This window comes from Cebus imitator, unplaced genomic scaffold (genome assembly GCF_001604975.1).
Source record: "Cebus imitator isolate Cc_AM_T3 unplaced genomic scaffold, Cebus_imitator-1.0 Scaffold152, whole genome shotgun sequence".
Classification (NCBI taxonomy): Eukaryota; Metazoa; Chordata; class Mammalia; order Primates; family Cebidae; genus Cebus; species Cebus imitator.
In genome coordinates, this window is record NW_016107467.1 from 3,014,809 (window position 1) to 3,040,667 (window position 25,859).

The following is a 25,859-nucleotide window of genomic DNA, read 5'->3' on the forward strand; positions in this document are numbered from 1 at the left end:
CAGGGGGTGAGGATGACATGGTAAGAGGAGTGCAGGCTTGGAAAGCAGGATTCCTAGCAGGCAGTGAGAGGGACACTGACCAACGGCAACCTGAGAAATTAACTTACTTTCTCAAGGAAACCGTGTTAGATGTTCCCCAAGGAGAGCATTTTGATGTTGAACGTAAACTTTCTCAGCCACCTCAAAAAGGCTGACAGCGAAATGCAGGGCGTTTAATGCACTGAAGGGTGATCACTGGGCTGAACCTCTGCCCTGAACCACAAACCTGATGACCTAAAATAACATAAATTTGTTCTCTTACAGTTATGGAGGTCAGAAGTCCAGTATAGGTCTCACTGAGCTAAAATCAAGATTCAGAAGGGCTGTGTTCCTTCTGAATCTGGAATCATTTTGTGATCATTCAAGTTGCTAGTGGAATTCAGCCTCTTGTGGTCAAGGAACTGCAGTCCCTATTTCCTTTACTGCTGGCCCCTTTCCCCATCTTCAAAGCCAGCAATGATCATTACGGTCTCTTTCAGGCTTCGGGTCTGTCCTGCCTCTTCTGCGATTATCACAGCTCTCTGACCAATTCTTCTGCCTTCTTCTGCCTCTCTTAAGGGCTCAGGTGATTACTATGGGCCCACCCAGATACTCCAGGATAATCTCCTTATTTTAAAGTCAAATGATATGACTTTAGTTCCATCCTTAATTCTACCTTCAAATTTAATTACCTTTTGCCATGTAATGTACCATAGTAACTGGTTTCCAGGATAAAGAGAGGGATGCTTTGGGGCTAATTATTCTGCTTATCACAAGCTCTGAGCATAATTCCTGGCAATAAATAATCAATTGTAGTAATAAACAAATTAATGGTAAATTTATAAGAGATAAGCATTGGTAATAGCCGAAACCTATGCTTATTTTCTGGCAGGTATTTACCTAAGTGCTTTATTAATATTTATGTACTTCATCCACATAACAATTCTTGACATTAGGCACGAACTACTACCATTCCCACTAACAAATAAGCGAATGAGGCACAGAAAGATTAGGTTACAGCATTGAGCAAGTAAAGGCAAAAATGAAGATATGAATTCAAGTTGTCTAGCTCCAGAATTTGTGCTTTTCACTATGCCCATCCTGCTTCTTCATCTCAATGTTATAATTATAACCTGGAAACCAGGGAAGCCTTTGCTTAAATTAAGTAGTGTTATATTATTTGAGTACAAAATAACAGCAATATTAATATTTCTTTGGCATGTGGTGTCATATTATCACCTTCTCTTCTTTGTCCTGGGATGTGGGCCTGCATGCGGGACTAACATTCCTTCATCATTCGGGTTGAGTTTTCCCAGGGATTCAGGAAGAAAATCCTTGTTAAAAGAAAGTATTCTATGTGGGAAGAACTTAGATATATTTTCTATGTTTAGATTTCAAAAAACTGAATACTCTTACAAAGGTATTAAAGAACAAAAATACCACTATTTTAGTTCTTAAAAATCTCACATGCTACTGAAATGCTATTTTGTTTCATTTTATATTTAAAACCTACTTTGACATCAGTGTGAAAAGTGAGAGGAAAATAAATGACCACCTTTCTGGACATCAGAATACCTTTCATGCTCCTGCACGTTCATATCCCCCTTCTTCCAGAAAGAGCGTGCCGTTGGGGAGGCTCTGGGTTTACAATCCAAGCTGACCAAGCTGCCCACCTGCACCTGAACTAACTTCTTCATTGGATTCTTTGAAAAATCCGGAGCAGAAGCTGAAAAGCAAGAAAGGAGAGAGGGAGAAGTGGAATCATTTAAAAAATTTCATGTCAATTTCAAAGGTCCATTTTAAAAGTCTGCTTTAATTCAGGGTGTCAGTGCTTGATTTATTTGACTTGCTGTGTGCCACACACAGGATAATTCATGCCACTATATTTTCTAGCAAGTCTAATTCATCAGACATTTACTTCATACAGAAATTTTTAGTTTATGGTGAAGATTTAAAGTAGCTCAATCATGTGTTTATTAAATGAAAGGAAAACATTTGGTATAGAATGTTTTTAAAAGTTAGTTCCATAAAGACAGGAATAGCGTTGTCTCTCTTGCTAACCTTTAGGACATAGCGCTTGGTACAGTGCCTGGCACTCAACAAAGCTCAGCAAAACCTTTGAGAACGGAGGCTAAGCACTGAATACATTCTGATACATAAGCATGTATCAAGTTCTATGATAAAATGTTCATATTGTTAGGGTGAACTTCCAAACTGGGGAAAAATAATATTTTGCACATATTATTTTAAATGCTATATTACATGAAATATAATGTATAGAAAATATTACATTTGCTAATAATTCATGGGATGTTTATCCTGAAACAACACCTGAATATTTAAGATACATAATATTGTATCATTTGAATAAAATAATACGTTAATAAAAAAAAATCACTCTTCCTTTTACTGCAAATGTGAAAAATGTTAAAAACCTGGCACATTTCTCAAATAGCTATGCTGTGTCATATGGCAAATCTCAGTGAATATAATTTATTTGATTAGTGGAGATCTTAGAGTGCATCATATCATGTAACTATATATGTGGTTGTGGTAAAGAAAACATGGTATCCAGAGGTTGTTGGCCTTAAAAATTAAGATCCTGGCCCGGCGCAGTGGCTCATGCCTGTAATCCCACCATTTTGGGAGGCTGAGGCGGGCAGATCACAAGGTCAAGAGATCGAGATCATCCTGGCCAACATATTGAAACTCTGTCTTTACTAAAAGTACAAAAAAAAAAAAAATTAGCTGGGAGTCGTGGCGCATGCCTATAGTCCCAGCTACTTGAAAGGCTGGGGCAGGAGAATCACCTGAACCCAGGAGGTGGAGGTTGCGATGAGCTGAGATCATGCCACTGCATTCTAGCCTGGCGACAGAGCAAAACCCTGTCTCAAAAATACACAAACAAACAAACAAACATTAAGATCTTAAAAGAGTGATTTTTGTTAAAACAAAAACCTTGTTTATATTTGAATACAATCTTTTGTTTATGCACCTCGTATTTTTTTCGTACACAACAATTCCACACAGCACATTGAGTAGATATATATCCATTTTAAAGATGGATAAAATATGGCTCATCAGGTCAATTTATTATAACAGAATTGCCGTCTGTCAAGTTAAGACTTACATGCAAACCCCATCCTCTTTTTGTCATAATATGCTACTTCTCTGTCATGGATAATAGCAGCCAGATTTCATTTAACCATCCATCCAGGCATCAGTCCTCCTGGTACAGATGATGCATTTCTAACTGCCAGGCACTAGAGATGACAGAGCTACTTCCCATTAAAGCAGGGTTTCTCACCCCTGACATATAACATTTTGGCCTGGATAATTATTTGTTGGGAGAAGTTATTTTGTGCACTGTGGGATATTTAGCAGCCTCTCTGTCCTTCACCCACAAGATGCTAATATCACACACCAGTCCTCTACCTCTCCACGCCAACCAAAAATATCTCCAAACATTTCTAAATTTCCCTCAGGGTAAAATTGTCCCTGGTAGAGAAACACTGACTTAAATCAGGCAGGACCTTATGACTTGCTAACCACATGGATTGGTTCAGGAACAAGTATCAATCCAAATCAGGCTATATGGGGCCAATGACATGCAGCACTTTGACTTCTCTTCGAGCAGGCAAGACAGCCTCTTTCTTCTGCTGGAATGACTCTGGTAATAAATTTGTTTTGTTGGGAAACATCATATAGAGCCTGATAATGGTGATGATATTTGAACGCTGGACCAAACTATGCTGAAATCTAAATTCTCCATTTTAATAAGATAGACTGATAAGCAAGCCCTCCTGCTCCTCCTTCCTTCCTGCTTTCCTTCCATTCATTTATGCTATGCTATACTATGCCATGGCATTTTGGTTAGATTTTCAATCATTTGCAATGTAAATGTTCTTCTGGACAATTGCTTTAAACATAATAAAACATTTTCCTTTTCTCCTATACCTAAAAGGAGAGGAAGATCATCTATAATTTCAAGCAATGGAGGCTTGGATAATGAAAGCCTCAATATGTCCAATGTGTCATGCTTCTAGCAGAGCCACTAAAGATAAAAGCAACTCTTTTTGAATTAAACATGACTGATTCAAATATTGGTATTTGATATTATGGACTGGCAACAGAGAACGCGAAAATCACTTATTCTCTTAAAAGGCTTTGCTTAGTTGGTAATATTGGAGGTGGATAGGAATATCTTAGGCCAATGCTTCCTTCCTACTGTTGATTTACTTAACCCTTGGTCCTTAATTCTGGCCATAATCGCCATGTTTCCTTAGAAAGTGTTAAAAGGTATGCCTTGATTAGAAACTGAATGATCATGTTGTAATATTGTAAATATTATTAGATATAGGAACCTAATGTGAAAAGTAAATATTACTGCTTCTAGAAACAAAGAAGGAATTAAGAAAAAAACATTAAGAGATGAACAGAGAAAGTCAGTCTTACCAACAACTTTGAGCTCAGCACTGGAATAGATGAGGCCATGTTTGTTTTCTGCTATGCACTGGAACATGCCAGAATCAGTCACACTTAGGTTTGATATTGTAAGGGCACCGTTTTCTATTTGTATTCTCTCCTAGATGATAACAAAAATGTCTTGCATATAAACAAATGTAACATTTGGGAATAAAAGTGAACTGACTATCATTTCACTCATATACAAACTTCCTGCATTTTTCTGAGAATATTAGACAGGCTGGCATCAAATTTAACCTTTCCCTTATTTTAAATGTGAAAGACTAATTTACATAATAGCTACACATTAGAAATATGAATTAATATCCTTCAGTACGAAAGTAGATCATAAAACAGATAACAAAGCAAGAGGTAAAATATGCAACCATTTCACTTTTTCCCCTACAGTTAAATTTTCTTAAAAATGAACCATGACTTTAAAAAATGTACCATGAGGTTGATTTTTATCCCATCAGTTGGAAATGTTTTCACTTTTTTTCAAATCATGCAAGTTAAAAATACTATAAAATCTGTGGACTAGAAAGGTTTCTGGGAAACACATATATTTACCAGAGTTTCCAGGTAATATGAAAGGTTAGGTATAGAAATTGAAGAAACATAATTGACTTAGTATATAACAAAAAGGGCAAAAATTACATGGCTTGAGAAGGAGAGTGATGGAGAAAATAAGTACTTATGTAACAAGGTAACCAAGTAATAGATACATTCATTCTCCAGAGGCCATACGGAGTTGTCAAACAGGAAGAGGAAATTACATCCTAAATTTGATTAAAGTAAGGCCTTCTCTAATTTCAATACCAAAAACCAGTAGATTATTTTACAGACTAAATTCACACCATGACTTCTTCCCAGTGAAATGCCATGCTGAAAAGCTCTTCTCACTGGCAGAATGGATACTTGATTTGATATTTTTCCTCCTGTACCACTGCTTAGGAGCAATGAAAAGTGTGCAAACTCAACAGTTTATTTTGGTACTAGGTACTAAAGAAAGTATTTACTGAACACAAAGTGAGGAAAGGGTGGATTTACCAGGCATCTAAATCCATTTTAGATCCATGTTACTTTACCTCTAGCACTAGGGCTGCTCCATTTTTCAGCCATCGGTAGGAAGGCTTGGGCTTGCCACTCGCCCGGCATTCCCAATAAAGATTGTCCTCCACGGCTATTTCCACATCCTTTATGAGTTGAACCCAATGCGGCTTTGCTTCAATGAAAGAAAAAGCAGGCGAGGAAAAGAAATTTAAAACACCCAGCAATTAAAATATATTTATTATTTTATTATCTTATCTGGATTAATACAAATAGACATGACTGTGAGTAGCAGATTAAAGTGAGAACAGAGGCTAGAATTACGTTTAGTTCACTAAGTATCTACTCACTGGATATATGAAACGTTTCTACATTTGAGGATGAATGCTGCAATCTGTTATTTCCTAAGGCAAATTAATTATGCTTTCTCTATTTTCAAAATTCTGAGCACTTTATTATATTCTATAGATATCTATTAGTACACAGTAACACAGGTACGGAAAACCGATTTTGTTTTCCAAGTGTATTTTTGATTCATGTGATCACAACTGATGATAACTTAATAAGTGAATGACAGCACACATTGTTCTTAATTATGAACTAAAAATTAACATTCATAGAAGAGAAACTTCTATAGCTGAGAAAAAGATATTTTCTACAAGTCAGAAATAACTTAATTAAATACAATCCAGCGAGCATCTTAGGAACCTCTGAGTAAATTAAAATCAAAGCAGGAAAAGATGGATAAGTTGGTTCAACTTGAATCATGTGATTTTTTGCCAGAAAAAGAAGTAACTGATGCAACTTTAAATTATGTATGCAAATCAGTTTGATCAAGTGGATTTATCATTTTCAACTTATGCTTTAATGCTTTGGATGGTATTTGGAAAATTCTTTTTACAGATGAAAGCATCGTACCACTTACAATGAAAGTCACTTACTATACCATAGCATATCCAGCCAAGTCTCAGCTTGTGTTTTAAATCCAAAACTGGGAGGTGAAACGTCTTACTGGTTTCACATTGCATTATGCATGTGATGTGTACTGTGGGATTCACATTTGCATCCTCCATATGGAGAAACAGTTTATCTATTTCTATTTAATTGCAACCATGGGAAGATTTGTCTTTCCATTTCTAGCTCATAAAATTGCTTTTTTATAAATGAAATTGAAATTAAAATTGAATTGGCTATTTAGCTTTTATAGAAAATGTACAGGTCTAAGTTTTATTTTTTTTTTTGTGTATATATGTATATGTGTGTGTGTGTGTGTGTGTGTGTATATATATATATATATATATATATATATATATAAAATCTGTGGATTAGAAAGGTTTCTGGGAAGCACATATATTTACCAGAATTTCTAGGTAGTATGAAAGGTTAGGTATGGAAACTGAAGAAACATAATTGACTTAGCATACCAAAAATGGGCAAAAATTACATGGCTTGAGAGGAGAGTAGTGTGTGTGTGTATATATATATATTTATATACACACACTATATATATATATATATATATATACACACACACACATGCCATATATATATATATATATATATATATATATATACACACACATATACTATTTGCCCAGTATGAAGTATAGTTCAGTACTAAATCAATTCTCTCTATATTAAAACACATTTTCTTTTTCTTTCAGGAATGATCACCCTGAGATAAACTCACATGACGCTAAACTCACACATCAGCCTCTGATTGAGACCTGAATTTCTAAAAAAAAAAAAAAAAAAACAAAAAAAACAAAACCCACAACCTTCCCATAGTAATACTCTTCTTCTCCAAATGGGAGGATAATTTGCTGGACTAAAACATCCCAAAATTATTAACTCCCACATCGATTGTGATTTCTGCCCTTATTCTATCATAGGAGATGCAAATATTCTATAGAGTATTTTTCACATGAAATATTAAAGCAGATAGAGAACTGCATGGCATCTACTTAATATATTAATGTTAAACTGAAATTATAAGGCAACTTTCATGAAATGCTTTATGCCATTAATTTCTGATTTATTTTTCAGGTATGTATCATATTACCTACACAAGGGACTACAACAACAGTCTACCTCTTTTACTAACTACAGCAGACATCATTAGTTTTCTATTGTGCATTCATTTCCTCTCTTCTTTATTCCTAAAATAACCACAATTTTTCATTCATTGATCCAATCTTCTATCACCTCACACTGTCTATAGAAAAGTGACATTATTCTCTGTTCCATAGCGAAGCTCTTAATTGTCTAGTCCAATTTTTCCTTGCCAGTGTTTGGTTTAGGAGTGAACATATAGCCAGTGAGGTTTGGGGAGGGGACTTCTAGATGCTTTGAAGAAAGAAAGGATGAATAACAGCTGCTGTGCTAGTCACTGCTGGCAGCCATTTTGTGATCATAATGGAAGCTAACATGCAGGAAAAGGAAAACAGAAAATAGACAAGGGCAGAAAAAGAAATCACAAAGAAACTGGGCCATGGCCTGATGATAAGGTAATTAAATGACAATTTGGCTTTGGGTTTCCTCATCATATGAAGCATACAACTGCTTATTATTTATACAGGATTTCTGTTACACAGAACTAAAAACATATTTACTGAAACCTTAATACAGTTGGAATATCCTGTGTGTTCCCATAATGGTCACTGGTTACCCTGGATGAGGTCGTGGTTGAGTAGAAAGAAGGAACTAAGCTGGAGTATGAGAAAAGATTACTTGCTTGTCGGGACCTTGGAGCTGTACAGCCACATGGGTTAAGTACTTGCTCCCTCACCTCCATTTCCTTGGAATCCTAGGAACTCCAAGACTTAGAAACCTGGGTAACTTCTGTGCTATGCATTCGAAAGGAATCATGCAACAAGATGGGAAAGTTACAAAACAGAATGACTCATGCTACTAAACCATGCCTCCATTTTGTTTCTGACAGATCCTAAAATCTTACGATATAACAACAAGTAATAATCCTGCCAGAGGTAATGCACTGGTAGACTTCATATTTTTCAAGGCAGGGGGTCATAAGACACATAATTTTAATATTTGCCTTTGCAAACTTTTCTTCTTTGCAACATGCACATATGCTATCCAAGTATGTATTGTAAAATGTTTCAATTTCCAGTTTCTTAAATAAATACAGTATAATGCGATTTGCCTTTCAAAAGAGTGGTCAATTCCCAATAGTTTAACAATGTTTCTAATGATTAAACTGCAAATATATATTCACTGAGCTGAATATATACATCTCCATATATTTTACAAGTCCATTTTGTAAAATTATATATTTATTCTAAGTAATGTTTTCAGCCAAAAACTAGTTTTCTTAAAAGAAGATGCTTGAAAACAAATTCCAAAAAAAAAGACAGTTTCATTTTCCTACAGAGAGACTCTAAATAAAAGTAACATTATTATTCTTTCTGTAACCAAATTGAGCAGTACATCAAATAAAAGTGATTATAAATTAAAGGCAACAAACAGAGTACAGATACATATTGGAAGGGACAGAAGAACACTGAAGAACTCAACATGAGGCAGAGTTTGTGTGGTTTGTTCAATACAGTAATTGAAACTTTTCCCAATAGGCAATTTTTTATTTTTTCTGTTTAGTAGAGGTAACAAAGAAAGATATAAAACTTGTTTTCTAGAGGAGAAGACAGAAAAGACATCTCTCTCTAATGTGTTTAAGTGTGTAAGATATTATTCTTAGGAAAAAAATATAAAATATTTCATCATTGCATGAATCATTTTAAAATGCAAAACAAATGTGTTATGTCTCCAACTTCATTAAAAAAATTTAATTATTTTGAATTCCTCCTAGGATAAATGTTTATCATCACTTAACAAAATGTTGAACAAAACGTTTAACCAACAAGTTGAACACTGAGATTCTGCTATGATCTCTCACCCTTCAACAACAGCAATGTTTTATAGATTAGAAAATAAAAGCTAAAACTCCAATTTGCCCAAAGTAGATGCTCACCATAGTAAGTGAGACGACCTCTGGCAACATTTTTTCCTCGTGAATTCTCAGCAATGCATTCATAGGAACCTGCATCTTCCTGTTGGAAGTTGGGGATTTCAAGGACACCATTGAACTTCCTTAATTTAATTTTGCTGGAAAATGGCAGTCCATCACTCCTTCTCCAATTAATCTGAGGTATGGGACTAAGAAGAAAATTGTCAAGTTGTCTGCTGTTATCTGGAACCCTTTTCAACTTGAGAAAACAGAGCTTTTAAGATTGAACAAGAAGGCACAGGATTTTAAATGCAGAAAACCATGTTCCATGGTCAATTATATAAACCTGATAAAAAGATTTAACTCTTTAATAGTTTAATAAAATAATTTGCATTTTCTTGAGTCAATTAATTATTTTGAGAAAAAAAGCCTAATACAGATCCACTGTATTAGATTATAGCTAATGAACAAGAAAAAAAACCTCACCAATTTATTTTATGAAATTAGGCAAGCAGAGTAATTTTCTCCAAATCAACTTTAAATATTAACATTTCAAACTAAATTTTGTATGTACATTTCTCCTGCGTTTTATTTTTCCTTTGCCTCAAAATGAAAGTAAATTTTAGAAAATAAAAAAGAGTTTTTCAAAAACCACCCTGATTTCTTATAGCAACCTAATATTTCAGCACATAGGAGTAAATGTTATAAAACTTACTTTCCAAGGGCAAAACATTCCAATTTCACAGTCGAACCTTTAGCTGCTGGAAGAGTTTCTGGAAACTGAACTTCTATTTTAGGTTCATATTCACCCATCACACCTACAAATCCATAATATAAAGTTAATGGTTTCAGCATTTCCTTTGGAATTGCCTTTTCTAAACAAAACTTTCTTTTGCTCCATTTTGAACCAGCTCTTCTAGTGATTTCAATTAAATAAAATTTAGTCTATGCAGCTCAGACTCCTTTTTAACCATCAAGTTGTTGATGAAACAGTTTTTCTTTAATGACTTTTTTTAGTGATCCTTTTTAGCCTATAACAAAATATCCAGAGCTTTAAAAAACCTGAACTAACTTGGGACAAACATGCAATATTAATAAACATTTAAGAACTTTGGATTTGCTGATTCCTAGGTTACCACGTATAGAGCAGGTCCAAGAAAATCATGAAGCCTTTTACATTACACAAAATGGGAGGCTTTGAATTACGTATTCAATTTTGACATTGCTAGTCAAACTGAAATATATAATATATTATTGCTTTCTGAAATTTCCCTAAAGAACAAAAATTATGGCAGGGAATTTATTTAATGGTGCCCTAGTGGCATAGATGCCAATCTGAAACTTCTTAAATGGCTCCCTGGAGTTAAGAAACAATGACATAATAAATGGGAAAGGTCAAATTCAATTATAGCTGACTGGAAAAAGTGCTTCAATGCTTTGTGGTCATAACATTAGGCTGTAGCAGATACGTTTTGTGTAACTGGGTCAACTAGCCAGGCTTACAGATCTGCTTCCTCGGCAGCTCATAGATTCCCCTTAAACAGTCATCAAGGTGTTGATGAAACAGATTTTTTTCTTTAATGGTTTTTTAGTGATGCTTTTTAGCTTATAACAAAATATACAGAGCTTTAAAAACCTCAGGCTGGCAAAGGTCAGGACAGGTGACTTCATGGGAGTGCAACCTGAGCCCCAGGCTCGGAAAAAGGTCTCATGCTTGGTTTGATACTTTACCATTACTGTCTTAAAATTCTTAATACTTTTTGAACAAGGGGATGCCTATTTTTATTTTGCACTGGTCCCTGCAAATCAAGAAGCTTGTCTGGGTAAGAATTATGCATAAGGACCTATGATTTATCAAATCCTTTTTGTCATTGTACTCATAGTCTTTGTGACAAAACGCATGAAGTGACAGTTCTTCTAGATGTACTTTTTACATTTTCCCAGTTGTTTTGGTTTGCAGCCTCAGCACCATCTGCACTCAGAATTGCACTTGGAGAAGTTTCATTACCATCAGAACGTAGCACCAAAGGGGTTGGAGAGCCCAGCACTCGGGCATTGGTCACCATACTTGTCACCACACACGTGTAATTTCCCACATCAGATGGCTCCACCTTAGATATGTAGAGGTGCCCTGTCTCCTGAGAGACAAATCTCCGACTATCTTCTTCAACAAACGATGGATATTCATTGAAGATCCATGCATATGACAGTTCTAATAAAATTGTTGAAGAGAGAAAGAAATTCCATTATTAAGGACAGTTTTCCATTGTGCCCTTAATATCGCTATACAAAATCACCTTTACTTCCAAGTAGTGCTGAGTGATTTTGTTGCAGGCCATGAAGAGAAGCAGTTATGTGAAATAGCTCTCCATTTATTCTTTATTATTATGGAGGACTCCATTGATTAGCATCCAGGTGAGAATAATATTATTACTGTCATATCTCTGCTTCAGACACTTCTGACAAGCTTCTCTGGTCTTGCTCAGTTTTAATTTGTATCCCCATCCTGCCTGTACCATGATATTTCAAAATTAACAATCTAATCACGTCAATTCCTGACATCAAACTTTGCAAAGTTCTTTGACCTTTCAGGCATAAGGCAAAATTGCTTAACCTGAATATGAGGCCCTTCATGATTAAGGTCCTGCTCCAAACCTTAGCCTCTGAGAAGCCCCGTGCTTTCTTTTGTCCCTGAGTCTTTTGCACGTGCTGCTTCTGAGGCCCACAACTCTTGTTGTTTCTGTCCTGTCTTTGGCTTTCTCCACTTTCAACATCAACCCCTTTCTTTGGGATAACCTTCAAATGGTTTTCAAAGCTTGGTTCCAACATCAGGGATCACCTCCTCAGTGAAGTCTTCCTTAATCCTCCTACTCTGGGTTGATGGGCCTATATAGAGCAATTCTAAGCTTATTTCAACTATCACACTTATCAGTGTGTAACATTCTACTTACTTGTCTGTCCTCCTACCACTTGTTAAACAAGTGATGTTAGTTTTTATTTCACCCACCCTTCCCCATCCTCCAAATTAGCAAAATGAAACACCCGAAGGAATTTAGTACGTCCTCATTAAAGATTCATTGAGTTAGTTAAGGACACAATTATTCTACTGACTAACGTCTATGTAAAGTAGATTATGAGAGTTTTCTTGAACTTTATGGCCAAGGTGAATCAGCTTTCTGCAAAGGAACCATTGTTCTTCTCTTTTGTGATAATGAGGGCTAGATAATAACACATTGCTTTGTTCTGGAAGTCCAGAGTGTTCAGCGCCAAGTTGGGATTTAAGCAGAGTTATTGTGGTTGGTTTCTTTCTTTCCTGACCCCTATTTTCTCTTAGTTGCATTAACTCTACTGTATTGATTTATTACTGTAGTGATTTTCCAAAAGAGATTTTCCAAAATAGCTTTTGGAAAACATATGAAATCAAAATAAATTTAATGAATAACAAGTTCAAATATATTTAAGACATAATTCTAATGGTGAAAGGTCTTTCCTTCTGGTAAAGGGGACAGTAAATCAATATCCAAATAACAATGAGATAAGGAGAACGGTTAGATGAGATCTCCCATGAGTTTCATAGGAGGGACAGGTGCCATTCTTTCATGGCTGAAGAACAGGCTTAAAGGACAGGAGAACACCCCAACAAGCAGGGATAAAAGCACTCCAAGTAGAGTGAAGAACACGGGAAAAGGCCACCAGAGAAGAGAATAGGCTAAGGACCTGGAAGAAATAAAGATGATGACAGATTCCCATTCGCAATGCAAATGCAAATGTTTGATGTTTCCAGAAATTAGCAAGCCAATTGCAAATTATATAGACATCCAAAAACATTGATTTTAACCTCAAACTGATCTTCAAATCATGTTGTCATATTGGTATAATATTTCATGAAATTCCAGTCAGTCATGTGGTTAGTTGTGAGCTCTAAAATCACTTATTGGGCTGCATGAAACAAATGCATCTCGAACATTAATTCCATGGTTAGTCGTCTCATGCCTACCCTGATGGTACTTTTCTCTTCCACTAGTACTGAATAAACTATAGAGAAAAGTAATACTAGGAAGGTAGGTTGAGTTTGTTCTGCTGGTGTTAAAACTGGCAGCTCTTGTAGCAAGAGCCCTTCAGGGTCTTCCTGCTGCTCTTAAGCATCCAGTTCCACCCCACATTCCCCAACTCCTGCAACCTCACTTTGGAGTAAAAGAGGCAAAGCAATCTTTCTCTGCTTTCCAAAGCATTCTACACATGAAACTAACAAGGCCGTCCTTCTCCCTTTTATCCAGCCAGATATCCACTGCTCTCCAGTATGGTAGGCCTTAGCAGGGCATTAGGAACAAAAAGTCAATCTTATTAACCCAGTTTATATTAAAAAAAGAATGGCTTGTAAAAACTCTGATTCAGAGTCAGAAAACCTAAAATCTGGTAAATTCATGCAAGATAATATTATACAGTAATAAGAATGTATAAACAATAACTCAATGTAACACTTGGAATAAATATCACAAATATAATTCTGATTGAAAATGTTCAACTCAAAATATTTGCATAACTCCCTTTATAATGTTTATTTTAATACTAATGTTAATATTATTGATACTTAAAACATTATTATATTGTTATAGAGATATTATGGTGGCTTTGCCTATATGACTTAGTAACTGATTGACATAGGAGAAATAAGAAATACATACAGTAACTGATTGATATAGCAGAAGGAAGGAAGCCAAAATTATTAAAATTATTTTAAGGCTTCTCCCCAAATGAGCACGAAGTGGATATGTACAAATCAAGGTACAGACTGGTGTACACATGGAGGTTCCTCCTTAGGTTTCACTTCAAAAGAACCTACGGCACAGAACACAGTTGATTGCTGGCCTCTACCTGCTACCCCAGGAGCACTGTAGCCACACACCTCCCTGCGCTGCTCCTAGCACTGCATTAGGTGGGAGTACTAATGCTGGCTTGTTTCTGCCCCATGCAGGATTTCTCTAATGGGTAACTTTGGCTCAGCAATTCCCCATTTTTACAGCCACAGCATCCTCAGAACTGTGCTGCAGTCTGACATTCTTCCTAAGCAAGTTTTCCTCCCCGCTCTTCGTTCACTGACATGGGACCTGAATTGCAGTCTAAGGCTCTCTGCCTATTTCTGTTCCTTCCCCTTTTTTCTTTTACAGATACTTTTCCACTATTTTTTTTAATAAGTCTGATCCTTTAGTTTCATCTTGGTGTATGTGTCTCAGGGAATCTGAACATGGGGTTGACGTAATTGAGTAACAGCCTCTCCTCTGTATTTAAAATTGCTCCTCCCATTGAATTCTGAGAGAATGTCCATTTTCATTGATTTTCTTTCCTAGGGATAACTGTCCTTCTTCCTAGTTTCCATTGTGATAATCCCCTCCCTTCACTCCCACTCTTCAAATATGCAAACTGACTCCTGATTAATTCATGGTCCCTGTCCTCCAGACAAGTGAAGGCAAGACAGCATCCCAGAGAAAAACAGTGTGAGGGTACTCTGAGATCCCCACTGATGGAAGAACTAAAAAATTCACCATAGGCCAAACTGCTGGGCAGTCCTAAACCTTCATATAAAATTTGAAAACAAATGGAGAGAAGCTTCTGTTTTGTACAAGTTAGGATTTCTGCATTCTTTGTTTAGGAATTAGTGTAATCAGGCAAATTCAGAGGTCTATCTCAGAGTGGTAATGTTCATATCCCTTGAATTACACTGGGATTACATTCTTATACAACCACGCAATGCAAAATTTCAGTGGTCCTCATAAAACTATCCAGAAAATAAATATTCTATATACTTTATAATATTGAAAGTCACTTTAAAAAAGTTTTTTTAATAAACACTCCCTTTCACTTTGTATCTCAACAGCATAGTATGCTTAATTTTATATTAAAAGCACAATAATATGGTCTACCTATTGAAATACTATGTAACTGAATAATACAATGATCTTCCTCCACCAATTCTCCCAAACACAACCCCAGAAAATCAAGAGAGTAAAGATCCTTGATGAACAACAAAGAAAAACTAACTCTAAAGTTTTGAGCTTTGATAAAGGGAAGAAACAGGAAAAGCAGGAGGAGCAACTCTGGGGCTGGAAAAACATATAGTAAGAATGGAGTTTGAGACTCAGACAGAGGATCTAGACGCAAATGTTCAATGAGTGGCTGGGTGATTCGAATGTAAGTTTAAGGGAGATTTTGGGCCTAATACTGGTGTGGTCGGCAGAAGAACTGTCTCCAGAAGAAGTCCACATTTGAATCCCTGAAACCTGAAAATATGTTACTTGCTACGCCAAGAGGGAATCCACAGACATGATTAAATTAAAGATCATGTGATGAGAACCATCTTGGGTTATCCAGATGGGCCTAATGTAAACCCAAGAGTCCTAATAAGATAGAGGCAGGAGGGTCACAGACAGGAAAAAGGAAAGGTGACCACAGAACCAGGGTTGGTAGTTACAGAATCACATTTCAAGATGCTGTGATCTCGGTTTGAAGATGGAGAAAGAAATCATGACTTCTGGAAGACAGAAAAGGCTGGGAAACAAAGTCTCCCCTTAAAGCTCCATAGATAACACAGGCCTGCCAATTCCTTGATTTTTAGCCAAGTGAAACTGATTTTGGACTTTGGACTTCCAGAACTGTATGAGAATAAAATTGTGTTGCAGTAATTTGTTACAAGAGCAATAGAGAAGTAATACACTTGGTAAAGATGATTAAGTTAACCATCTTGCTGTGAATTCTGGTAGGCACACTGCAATCACCAGGGTCCTTAAAAGGGAAAGAGAGAGGCAGAGGAGTCAGAGAAGGAGGTATGACTATAAAAGCAGAGATCTGACCTGTATAATCACTTGCTGGTGGCTAAAAGCAAAGGAATATGGGTAGCCTACAGAGGCTACAAAAGGCAAGGAAATGTATTCTCCCCTAGAGCCCTGAGGAATAAAGACTTGCCGATACCTTGATGTTAGCCCAATGAGACTTGTGTTGGACTTCTAACCGACACGACCATAAGGGAAGAAATGTCTGTTGTTTAAAGCAGGGGTCTTTCACCCACCCACCACATTCACAGACCAGTAATGACCTATGGCCTGTTAGGAACCAGGATGCACAGCAGGAGGTGAGCAGTGAGCAAGCAAGCAAAGCTTCATCTGTATTTACAGCCACACCACACTGCTCATATTACCTCCCAAGCTCTGCCTCCTGTCAGATCAGGGGCAGCATTAGATTCTCATAGAAGCACAAACCCTACTGTGAACTGCACATGCAAGGGGTCTAGGTTGCATGCTCCTTATGAGTATCTAATGCCAGTTGATCTGTCACTGTCTCTCATCACCCCCAGATGGGACTCTCTAGTTGCAGGAAAACAAGCTCAGGGTTCCCACTGATTCTACATTATAGTGAGTTGCATAATTATTTCATTATATATTACAATGTAATAATAACAGAAATAAAGTACACAATAAATAAATGCAATGTGCTTGAATAATCCCCAAACTCTTCCACACACCCAGCCCAGTCCATGGAAAAAATTTTCTTTCACAAAACAGATCTCTGATGCCAAAAAGTTTGGGGGCTGCCGGTTTAAAGTCACTAAGTTCTTAGTAATTTGTTATACTGGCAATAGGAAATTAACATAAATAATGATAATAGCTAACAATGATCAAGTGTTCTTTGTGTGCCAGGTACAGTGTTAAGTCTTTTGGCTAGAATTTTCAAAGAAAAACAGATGAACAGAGACCAAAAAAAAAAAAAAAAAGTAAAAAAAGGCTGTACTTGGAAAGCATAAAGAAGAATCGGGTTTTATTAAATATGATTATACGGTCAATAAAATGCTGAGGTATTCCAAAAGAGATACCAAACTACAACCTCCAAACAAATAAATTAGTGATTGATTACATTTGTTAAACATTCAGACCCTTGAAGACATAGAAAAAAAAAATCAAACATGAATTTAATGGAGTTGTACACTGTTAATGAGAGGTCTGAAGAAATTTGTAGCATCTATCTTTGTTTATAGACTTTCTCTTTGAGAGGGAATGAAACATAACTTTTATGTCTTAGAAGAGTTGCACTAACTTCTCATTTATTGCCTCCATGACTATGTTTATTTATATATATATATATGTACATATATATCATTCTGATTGAAAATGTTTGGGAATAAAATGAGTTACGCATTCTGCACATAGTAAAAAATCTGCTATAATACTATCAGTTTACTTATCCTAACAATCTGCATTTGCAATACATGTTAATTGTATCAAGTCAAAATCCATATCAAATCAGTATTCTTTAGAGATTTCTCAAAACCATTTTATGTACTATGATAAATAAAAAGCTGCAATAAAAATGATAATTTGATATACTCAAACAAGCTAGACTTTACAAAACCTTTCACAATGTCTTGTGTAAATCACAAGCACATTATGCCAAACAACTTGGCCACTGGGCTTTCTATTAACAATGCCACGTGAATATTAAGAATATGATTTTTTTTATTCAAAAGCCAAGATATTTTACCAGCCAAAGCTATAAATTTAAAAAATGAAGTCCTGAAACTCTGCTTTCTAAAAAGTAATATGTGATGAATGACATTCTGCTTCTAGCTACATTCCTTCCCTGGTCGCTTAAGTATAAGACCAGTCAATTTAACATGAAATATGTCACTCTGGTGTTTACCTGGAGATACATTAATACATATAACACTGACATTTAAGGTTTTATTTGTAGTTCCATTGTAAAATTCTATTATGAAGGAGATTTAATCCTTGGTATGGCCACTTTCTAGAAGAAATTCTGTCAAACAAAACTGCAGTTACACAAAATTGTAAAAGTAACTTGGGCCATTTTCTTTGATGCCAACTGGGAAGTCTGACCCACTTTAAGACAAAGCATATTTAAAAGGGTGTGAAAGCTTGCTTGATGTCATTCAAGATTTTTATCATCTATTCACACAATCAGGAGGAGAATTTTGCTCTGGTACTTACAAATGACACCACTTTGGTGAAAAGTTTGGCATGCAGTATGTACTCGATGATCTAAACAACATAGAAAACCAAAGATAATTTAAGGTTCAAACAACACATAGACAACTGTTAGCACTGAAGAGTCTGTACTGTAAAGCAAAATGCATCTATCAGTATGTGTAACATTTCACTGCATTATCTTTTAAAAGCTGTATTGTAAGTTGTTGCTTTGGGGTGACACTATTAATAGTCTATGTTTCCTTGTTTAGAATAATTGTTTACCTAATCCAGTTTGATTTAAGATACTAACAAGTCGGATTTGTGAGGGTCCCAAGATAAGGAGAAGAATGATCAAGGAGGGAAACACTAAAAATGCTATTTCCTTTCTCCCTTCATACTTTACGACTGGTTCTAGGCCAGAGGTTAGAGAACTATAACTGGCCTCCTTAGTTAACTAAATGTATTAGAACACAATCACACTCATTCAATTACTATTGTCTGTCTTTTATGCTATAGGAGCAGAAATTCAGTAGATGTAAAAGAGACTGTATGGTCCATAAAGCTTAAAATGTTTATCTGATCTTCTAAGAAAAGGTTTGCTGAACCTTGTCCTAGGTCAGTGATATCTAGACACCAAGTTACGAGTTTGACAATCCCTTAACTGTCTTCTTTTATTTTTACTCCTCTTGCCTTTGTAGGGCTACCACGGTGTTCAAACTCCCACAGGAAGCTTCACACAGCTCATGCTAGGCCCCTAAGACTTTGGTACTCAATATTTTCTGTTTCTCGCTCTTGTTTTAGTATCTGCCTTTAGTTCAGCATATATGAGCCATTTCTACTGAGAAACAGAAGCTTCCAAGAGATCCGTTTCTTGAGATACTATTCGAGTACATTCAGTTCTACCATTTTCTTTCAGGAACAGACACCAGTGGGTATGTTTCATCATACTGTGACTCTGTAAGGTATTTCCATGCTTTGTCTTCATTTTTTTTTTTTTTTTGAAGGAGAGTCTCACCCTATTGCCCAGGCTGCAGTGCAGCGGTGTGATCTTGGCTCACTGCAGCCTCTGCCTCCTGGGTTCAAGCAATTCTCCTGCCTCAGCCTCTTGAGTAGCTAGGATTACATGTGTCCGCCACCATGTCTGGGTAATTTTTGTATTTTTAGTAGTGATGGGGTTTTGCCATGTTGTACAGGCTGGTCTTGAACTCCTGACCTCAGGTGATCCTCATTGTCTTCATTTTTAATGCAATGAAATCCACCAGGGAAACATCTTTCTAACAAATGTCTCTTTCCTGGTACCGTGGCTGCTCCTATTGATATAGCAGTGTCCTTGACATGCCCAACTGAAGTGCTTACCTTCATATCTGTAAATGCAAAAATGCGAAGAGCAACTCTGGAAGCTATTTTGTATTTTTGCGTGCATTCTGTATCCTTTCTTTCTCTCATGAGGACTTTTTTTTAAAGGGAACTTCCCTCCTCCCATCTTCAGTTGAAGTTCTTTTGGTGGGAATGACTATCCTTCACTCCTTGCTCCAAAGACATCTCAAGATGAAGAAGTGTAATCATGGGACCCAATGCAATGACACCCGAAACAGGATGCCCAGCAATGGCTTGGGGGAACTGAAGAGGACTAACGACAGCATTGGCAAGACATTTATTGACCTCCTTCCTTTGGCAAGGCTGCTAAAGAAGCATGGCATTGCTAAAGAAAGGAGTTTAAATTTTCACAGCATGAATATGACATGGTGAGAGCTGGACAGAGTTATTGAGATAATTTATGAAGCTTAGACAATTCCCTCATGCCGCAGTCTCACATCCTGCAGTTCCTTCAAACTCCAGCTTACACCTGGGCTTGCTGGTACACTGATGAGACTCATGAAAAGATCCCCAGAATGATAGCACTGGCACTTCAGATAGAATGAACTAGGAAATAGAATGCATTTATTCTCTGCTTCCTCATTTTTAGTATCAAAATGTACCTTTTCGAAAGAGTTCAGAGCCCCTGAAAATGTTAGAAAGCAATCTTAAGATTAGCTCCAAACCAAAATGCTGTCAACACTAGACATTTCATTGCCAAGATCTGCTTTGTGTGCTGAAAGAAAGTGCTTTGTAATAGCACATTTTGCACATAGCCATGCTTGATACAATGTGCATTTTGGTGTGCAGATCTCAAATTTATGCCAAAGCCCTGTTGCCAGACTTGCATTTTCCTCATCACTTATATAGAATAGCAAACATTTTTTATGACTTCAGTGACAGTAAATAACAATTTCTTTTTCAGTTCAGTCCCGGAGAAGATAAAGAAGCTTACAGCTCATTGGAGTGCTAATTGTAGACAATTATTATTTGATTGACCTGCTTTGCTATTAAAATGATATGCAAAATTTACACTGCCCTTGCAAAATGGAAATTTTCTTTAGTATATCCTAACTATAGAAAGCCCATCCTTTAATGAATCCAAAGGTAATGCTTTTGGGTTATAATTTCCATACCAACTCTCAGAAGCTAACTCCAGAGAGGGGCTTCATCAGGTTGCAAATGACACAAAAGAACCATACAGACAGGGAAAATGTGCAATAAAATATATGAAATAATTAAAGGCTAGTGAATAAAGGTGCTGTATCACAATAACACTGTCCGTTCCACATTACACCTCATTTTCTTTTATCAAAATTTATACTCGTTCCTTTAAGGGATGTCATGGGGCTTCATTGTTCTCCTCTTGCATTGCAGGTGATTTTTAAAAGCTTAGTAAAATGTCCATTTTCACTGGTAAACAGAAATGAGGTCATTAGCAGAAGATGAAGTCGCCCTGCCAAATCACAAGGGTCTTCTTACCAGGGACAATGAACAGCTCCTTAGAAACCTGGAGAAATTGTTCTCTTTCTCTCTTTTATGCACACACATCACACACACACCCCACTACTATTTACCATTAGTTGCACATGAAGCTATTTATCAAATAAACACCACTTAAAAACTTATTTTAAAAGGAATCTTTTACCCTTACTGCATGATACCTTTTCTGAATCAGTTAAAATGTAAGTGACGGCTTCATTATAAATTACAGTATTAAAATAGTACAGAGCCACCTGACACTTAAGAAATAGTGGCTGTATAAGTACTTGATTATGGAAGCATATGCAATTATGTCTGAATATGCAAAATAAACATGAGAACAAAAAACAATGCCCAAAGAAATTAATAATCAAAAGTAATCCCAGTCTGTCCTTCAAATCAGTAGGGCTCTATCGATGCTAATTTCTTTGGGCCCTAAAGGATATGCTGGAGACTTGACAGCTGCCTCAGGTTCAAGTCAAATATTGATAGTAGTTTTGCAGGCTTTGAGAAAAGTGATAGTAAAGAGTAAGAAAAACAGTGTCTGTGCTATCTCAGTAATAAATATATATGTTTATACATACATTTCTATCTACTCCCTACACTCTCTTTCCAGTTCTTGTCTATGCAGATATGTCTAGGAAAAAAGAATCTATCTCTCTGTGACTCTGTAGAAAAGTCTTTTGAAGCCTGAAAAAAAGAATTGCAACCGATTTTCTGCAATTTTAATAATTTACCTAAAAAAGCCCTGTTGATGTTAGAAAGAAATATGCATAAAGAAATATAAGGTTACTGGTTAAATTCAGATTTCAGTTAGAATTCTTACTTGTTTAATGTTTGACTCTTTAAAACTTTAAAATAATGTTTATCTGTAATTGAGAAATTGTAATTATATATTTTTATGGGGTGCAATATGATGTTCGGACATATACATACAATGCAAAATGCTTTAATCAATTAACATATCAACTAGCTCACATACTTACCCTTATTTTGTGGTAAAATATACTGTTAGCAAATTTGAATTATATAATACATTATCACTAACTATGGTCACCACACTGTTCCACAGATTTCAAAAACACATTCCTCCTATCTAACTAAATTTTGAGCCCTTTGACCAACATTTTTGAATTGTCCCTTAACTCCCCCCACCAGCAGCCTCTGTTTCTGAAAGTTTGACTTTTCTAGATGTCAAGTATAAGTGAGGTCATGTGATATTTGTCTTTCTGTGCCTGGTTTTATTTCACTTAGCATAATGTCTTCCAGGTTCATCCATGTAGTCACAAATGACAGAATTTCCTCTTTTGTAAAGGCTTGATAGTATTCTACCGCATACACATACAACATTTTCTACATCCATCACCTACTGATGAACACTTAGGCTCAGACAATATCTCGGCTATTGTCAACAATGCTGCAATGAAAATGGAAGTGCGGCTATCCCTTCAAAATGGCCTCTTTCTGATCTTTGATCGGAAGTAGTTTTTATGTTGACCAACAGGCTTATTTATCAAATCTTCCATTGTCATTACTTTATATTTGATACTTTCCTATCAAATATATATTAATTCAATGAAGAATTTCTGATCAATTAAAGATTTACACCTGAAGAAACAGCTGAATGTCCATAATTCAGAGTCTCTTCCCCAATTTCCACTACTTGGAAGTAAGGAACAGTTAGAAAGTGAGAAGTGAAAATTAGCAAGAAAATAAAACTTGCTCTTATTCTATTCACATCCTGTTCCTCTGAGCCCCCCCGGGAATGATGTTATGTCAATTAAATGATATAAAACATTTCAATCTAAAAATACTTTACAGTAGTAGCCACGTTTGTTATTTAAATGGGTTTTCTTTATCCCTATTATATTTTTCAATACTCCATCTATCTAAGCTAACATACAATTTTATATTTTATTTTTTATTTTAAAATTTTTTTCCTTTACTTATTTTATTGCATTTTAGGTTTTGGGGTACATGTGAAGAACATTCAAAATTGTTGCATAGGTACACACGTGGCAGTGTGATTTGCTGCCTTCTTCCCCATCACCTACATCTGGCTTCTCTCCCCTTGCTATCTCTCCCCAACTCTCCACCCCCCACTGTCCCTCCCCTATCTCCCCTCAACTGACCCCAGTGTGTAGTGCTCTGTGTGTTGAATTGATCAATAAAGGTAAAAACATAGGAATGAATGAGAGGCATCCTGCTGTACCACATGCCAAAGGCAAATTTTAACTAAGGAATTCTATAATATTGTATTTCAGTGCTACGCAGTTCTCAGATTTTTTTCCTTTCTTTCTTGTTTTGAGACAGGGTCTCACTCTGTCACCTAGGCAGGAATCTGGTAACAGGATCATGCTCACTGCAGCCTTGGCCTCCAGGGCTCAGGTGATCTTCCCATCTCAGCCACCTGAGTAGCTGGGACCACAGGTGCATGCCATGAGGCCTGGCTAATTTTCTAATTTTCTGTAAAGACAGGATCTCACCATGTTGTCCAGGCTGGTCTCAAACTTTTGAGCTCAAGCGATCTGCTCACCTCAGCCTCCCAAAGTGCTGGGATTATAGGTATGAGCCACCACACCTGACCCTTTCATTTTTAAAGAGACAGTTATTCTAATCTGATACTTGCTCTAATATAAAAATGCTGAATTGATTGAATATTGGCTTCATTGTGATTTTCAAAATTATAGAACAGTAGTTCACTGAGGTAGATAGAGTTACAGTAATAAAAAGTGAATGTGTCCTAATTTGACTTCAAAGAAGTGGCTCAGCTCATTTTTGCCTCAGGCAGAAAGCTTTCAAAGCTCATGCTATGGTCCTCAATTTGTAGAAAGGGCATTGGCCTTTCAAACCAAGCTGAATATTTAATATGATCTAAGTATGACGGTTCTATTTACAGTTATCCTTAAGCTGTAGTAAAGTTTACATTTACATCTTAAATAATTTTCTTTCCATTTCTATTTTTCAAAAAAGAAACAACTATAATAGAAGTTGTAAGAGCACTGTTCCCCACCTTTTTTAGTTTCAACTATATTTACCTGAAACAAACAATACAAGGAAATGCAGTGCAACCACCTGCTCCGTCTTCCATACACTTTTGTATAGAGCAATTCTAATAAAGGAAACAGGTCTTCTTGTAAAAAGAAAAAGCAGCAATCATGTGAGTGTTCTTCCGCCAACATGATAAAAAGCTTTTCTTTCCAAGAAGCAAATATGTAGACCTGCAGCAAAAGATCATTAGATTGTGCCTTGACCAAAGTCAAGAACAAACTTACCTAGGAATTCTAATCTGTTTGACATAAATGGTCATTGATTCTCTTTCAACTGGACAAATACCGAACTTTATTTCTTCAGCTAATGATTCCATATTACATCTTCCATTTATTCTCCCTAACAATATGAAATTATTTTGAAAATAAACCCCTATTTAAACAAGTTGTCCTGATGATTTATCTTGTTTTTTTTTTTAATTTATTTTTCTTAATATTAACTGAGGTGATATAAAGATCTCTTTTTTTCTGTCATTTACATTTTGGCAGTTCATATTCTGTTATAAGTAAAAGCAATGCATCTATTTTGGTTACCCTCTGGGACTTGAGTCCTCTGTTTCTACACACTTTTTCTGTCTTTTCTGAGACCATATGCTGTATAGGGCTCTGGGAATTACTGAACTGCTCATATTTGTTTTGTACCACATTTTATCTCAATAATATATCTTCTGGGGTATTTATAAGCATGTTTATTTCTTTCATCCCTTTATTTTATTAATTCAATTAGTTGATCATCTGCTGGCATGCACTGAAGAGTCTTTCTAGCTTCTGATTCGAATGTGTTAAATCATAGGCTATTTAGGGTGCCATGTTTCAGATCAAGCAACCTCATAGCCATATTTTATTTCTGTCACTCATAGACACTTATCTTACTTGGGCTCTGATAAAAATAATAAATTTTATCACTTCTCGTTAGAGAAGGATTTTCAAATTCGAATTAGCAAATTTTCCTTTGCACCATTTGGTCCCCAGAGAAAATGTGATAAAAGCCAATAAGAACAGTCTTAGCAATAAGGATTTGGCCATCATCCCCTAGGGTGCCAGATGACCTTTAATGGCGGCTGGTAGACAGAGTATAGAACATCTCTCCAAATTTCCTTTTGGCTTTTTATACATGAATACATGAAGGGAAGTTTCTCTGTCACTTAACAAGGAGAAACAACAAAGCTAATGTAGAGAAGAGCAATTCAGAGGACAAAATGCTGTTTAAGGACACAAAAGTATTTGACTATGCTATCTCTGATTGTTAAAGTAACCTGAAATGAACTTTTTGGGCACTTTTGGAAAGAGGACAGACCTCTGCATTGGAGTCATAGGATTTGAAGTTTACACTTGTCTTTGTCCTTTAGGCATATGCCCTTTGATAAATTCATTTAAACTCTCTGGTCTTAGCTTTTTCTCTTACCTGAGAAATGAGAGGTTTACATGACATACCTCTGGTTGCCAACCTGTGAATTCTTGTGAATTCTTCGGGGTCTGTGGAATTTCCATCAGGATTAG

At 36.2% G+C, this 25,859-nt stretch overlaps 1 protein-coding gene across 1 annotated transcript in view; it reads right to left on the bottom strand.

Moving 5' to 3' along the window:
- Positions 1-25,859, bottom strand: part of CNTN3 (contactin 3) — a 336,227-nt gene that overhangs the window by 100,875 nt on the left and 209,493 nt on the right. The window contains exons 6-11 of the mRNA XM_017543319.2: positions 11,505-11,708; positions 10,212-10,314; positions 9,521-9,705; positions 5,571-5,707; positions 4,474-4,603; positions 1,594-1,744 (exon numbers count right to left, since the gene is read on the bottom strand). Of these exons, the coding sequence (XP_017398808.1) occupies positions 1,594-1,744; positions 4,474-4,603; positions 5,571-5,707; positions 9,521-9,705; positions 10,212-10,314; positions 11,505-11,708 (910 nt within the window). The remainder of the gene's footprint in view (positions 1-1,593; positions 1,745-4,473; positions 4,604-5,570; positions 5,708-9,520; positions 9,706-10,211; positions 10,315-11,504; positions 11,709-25,859) is intronic.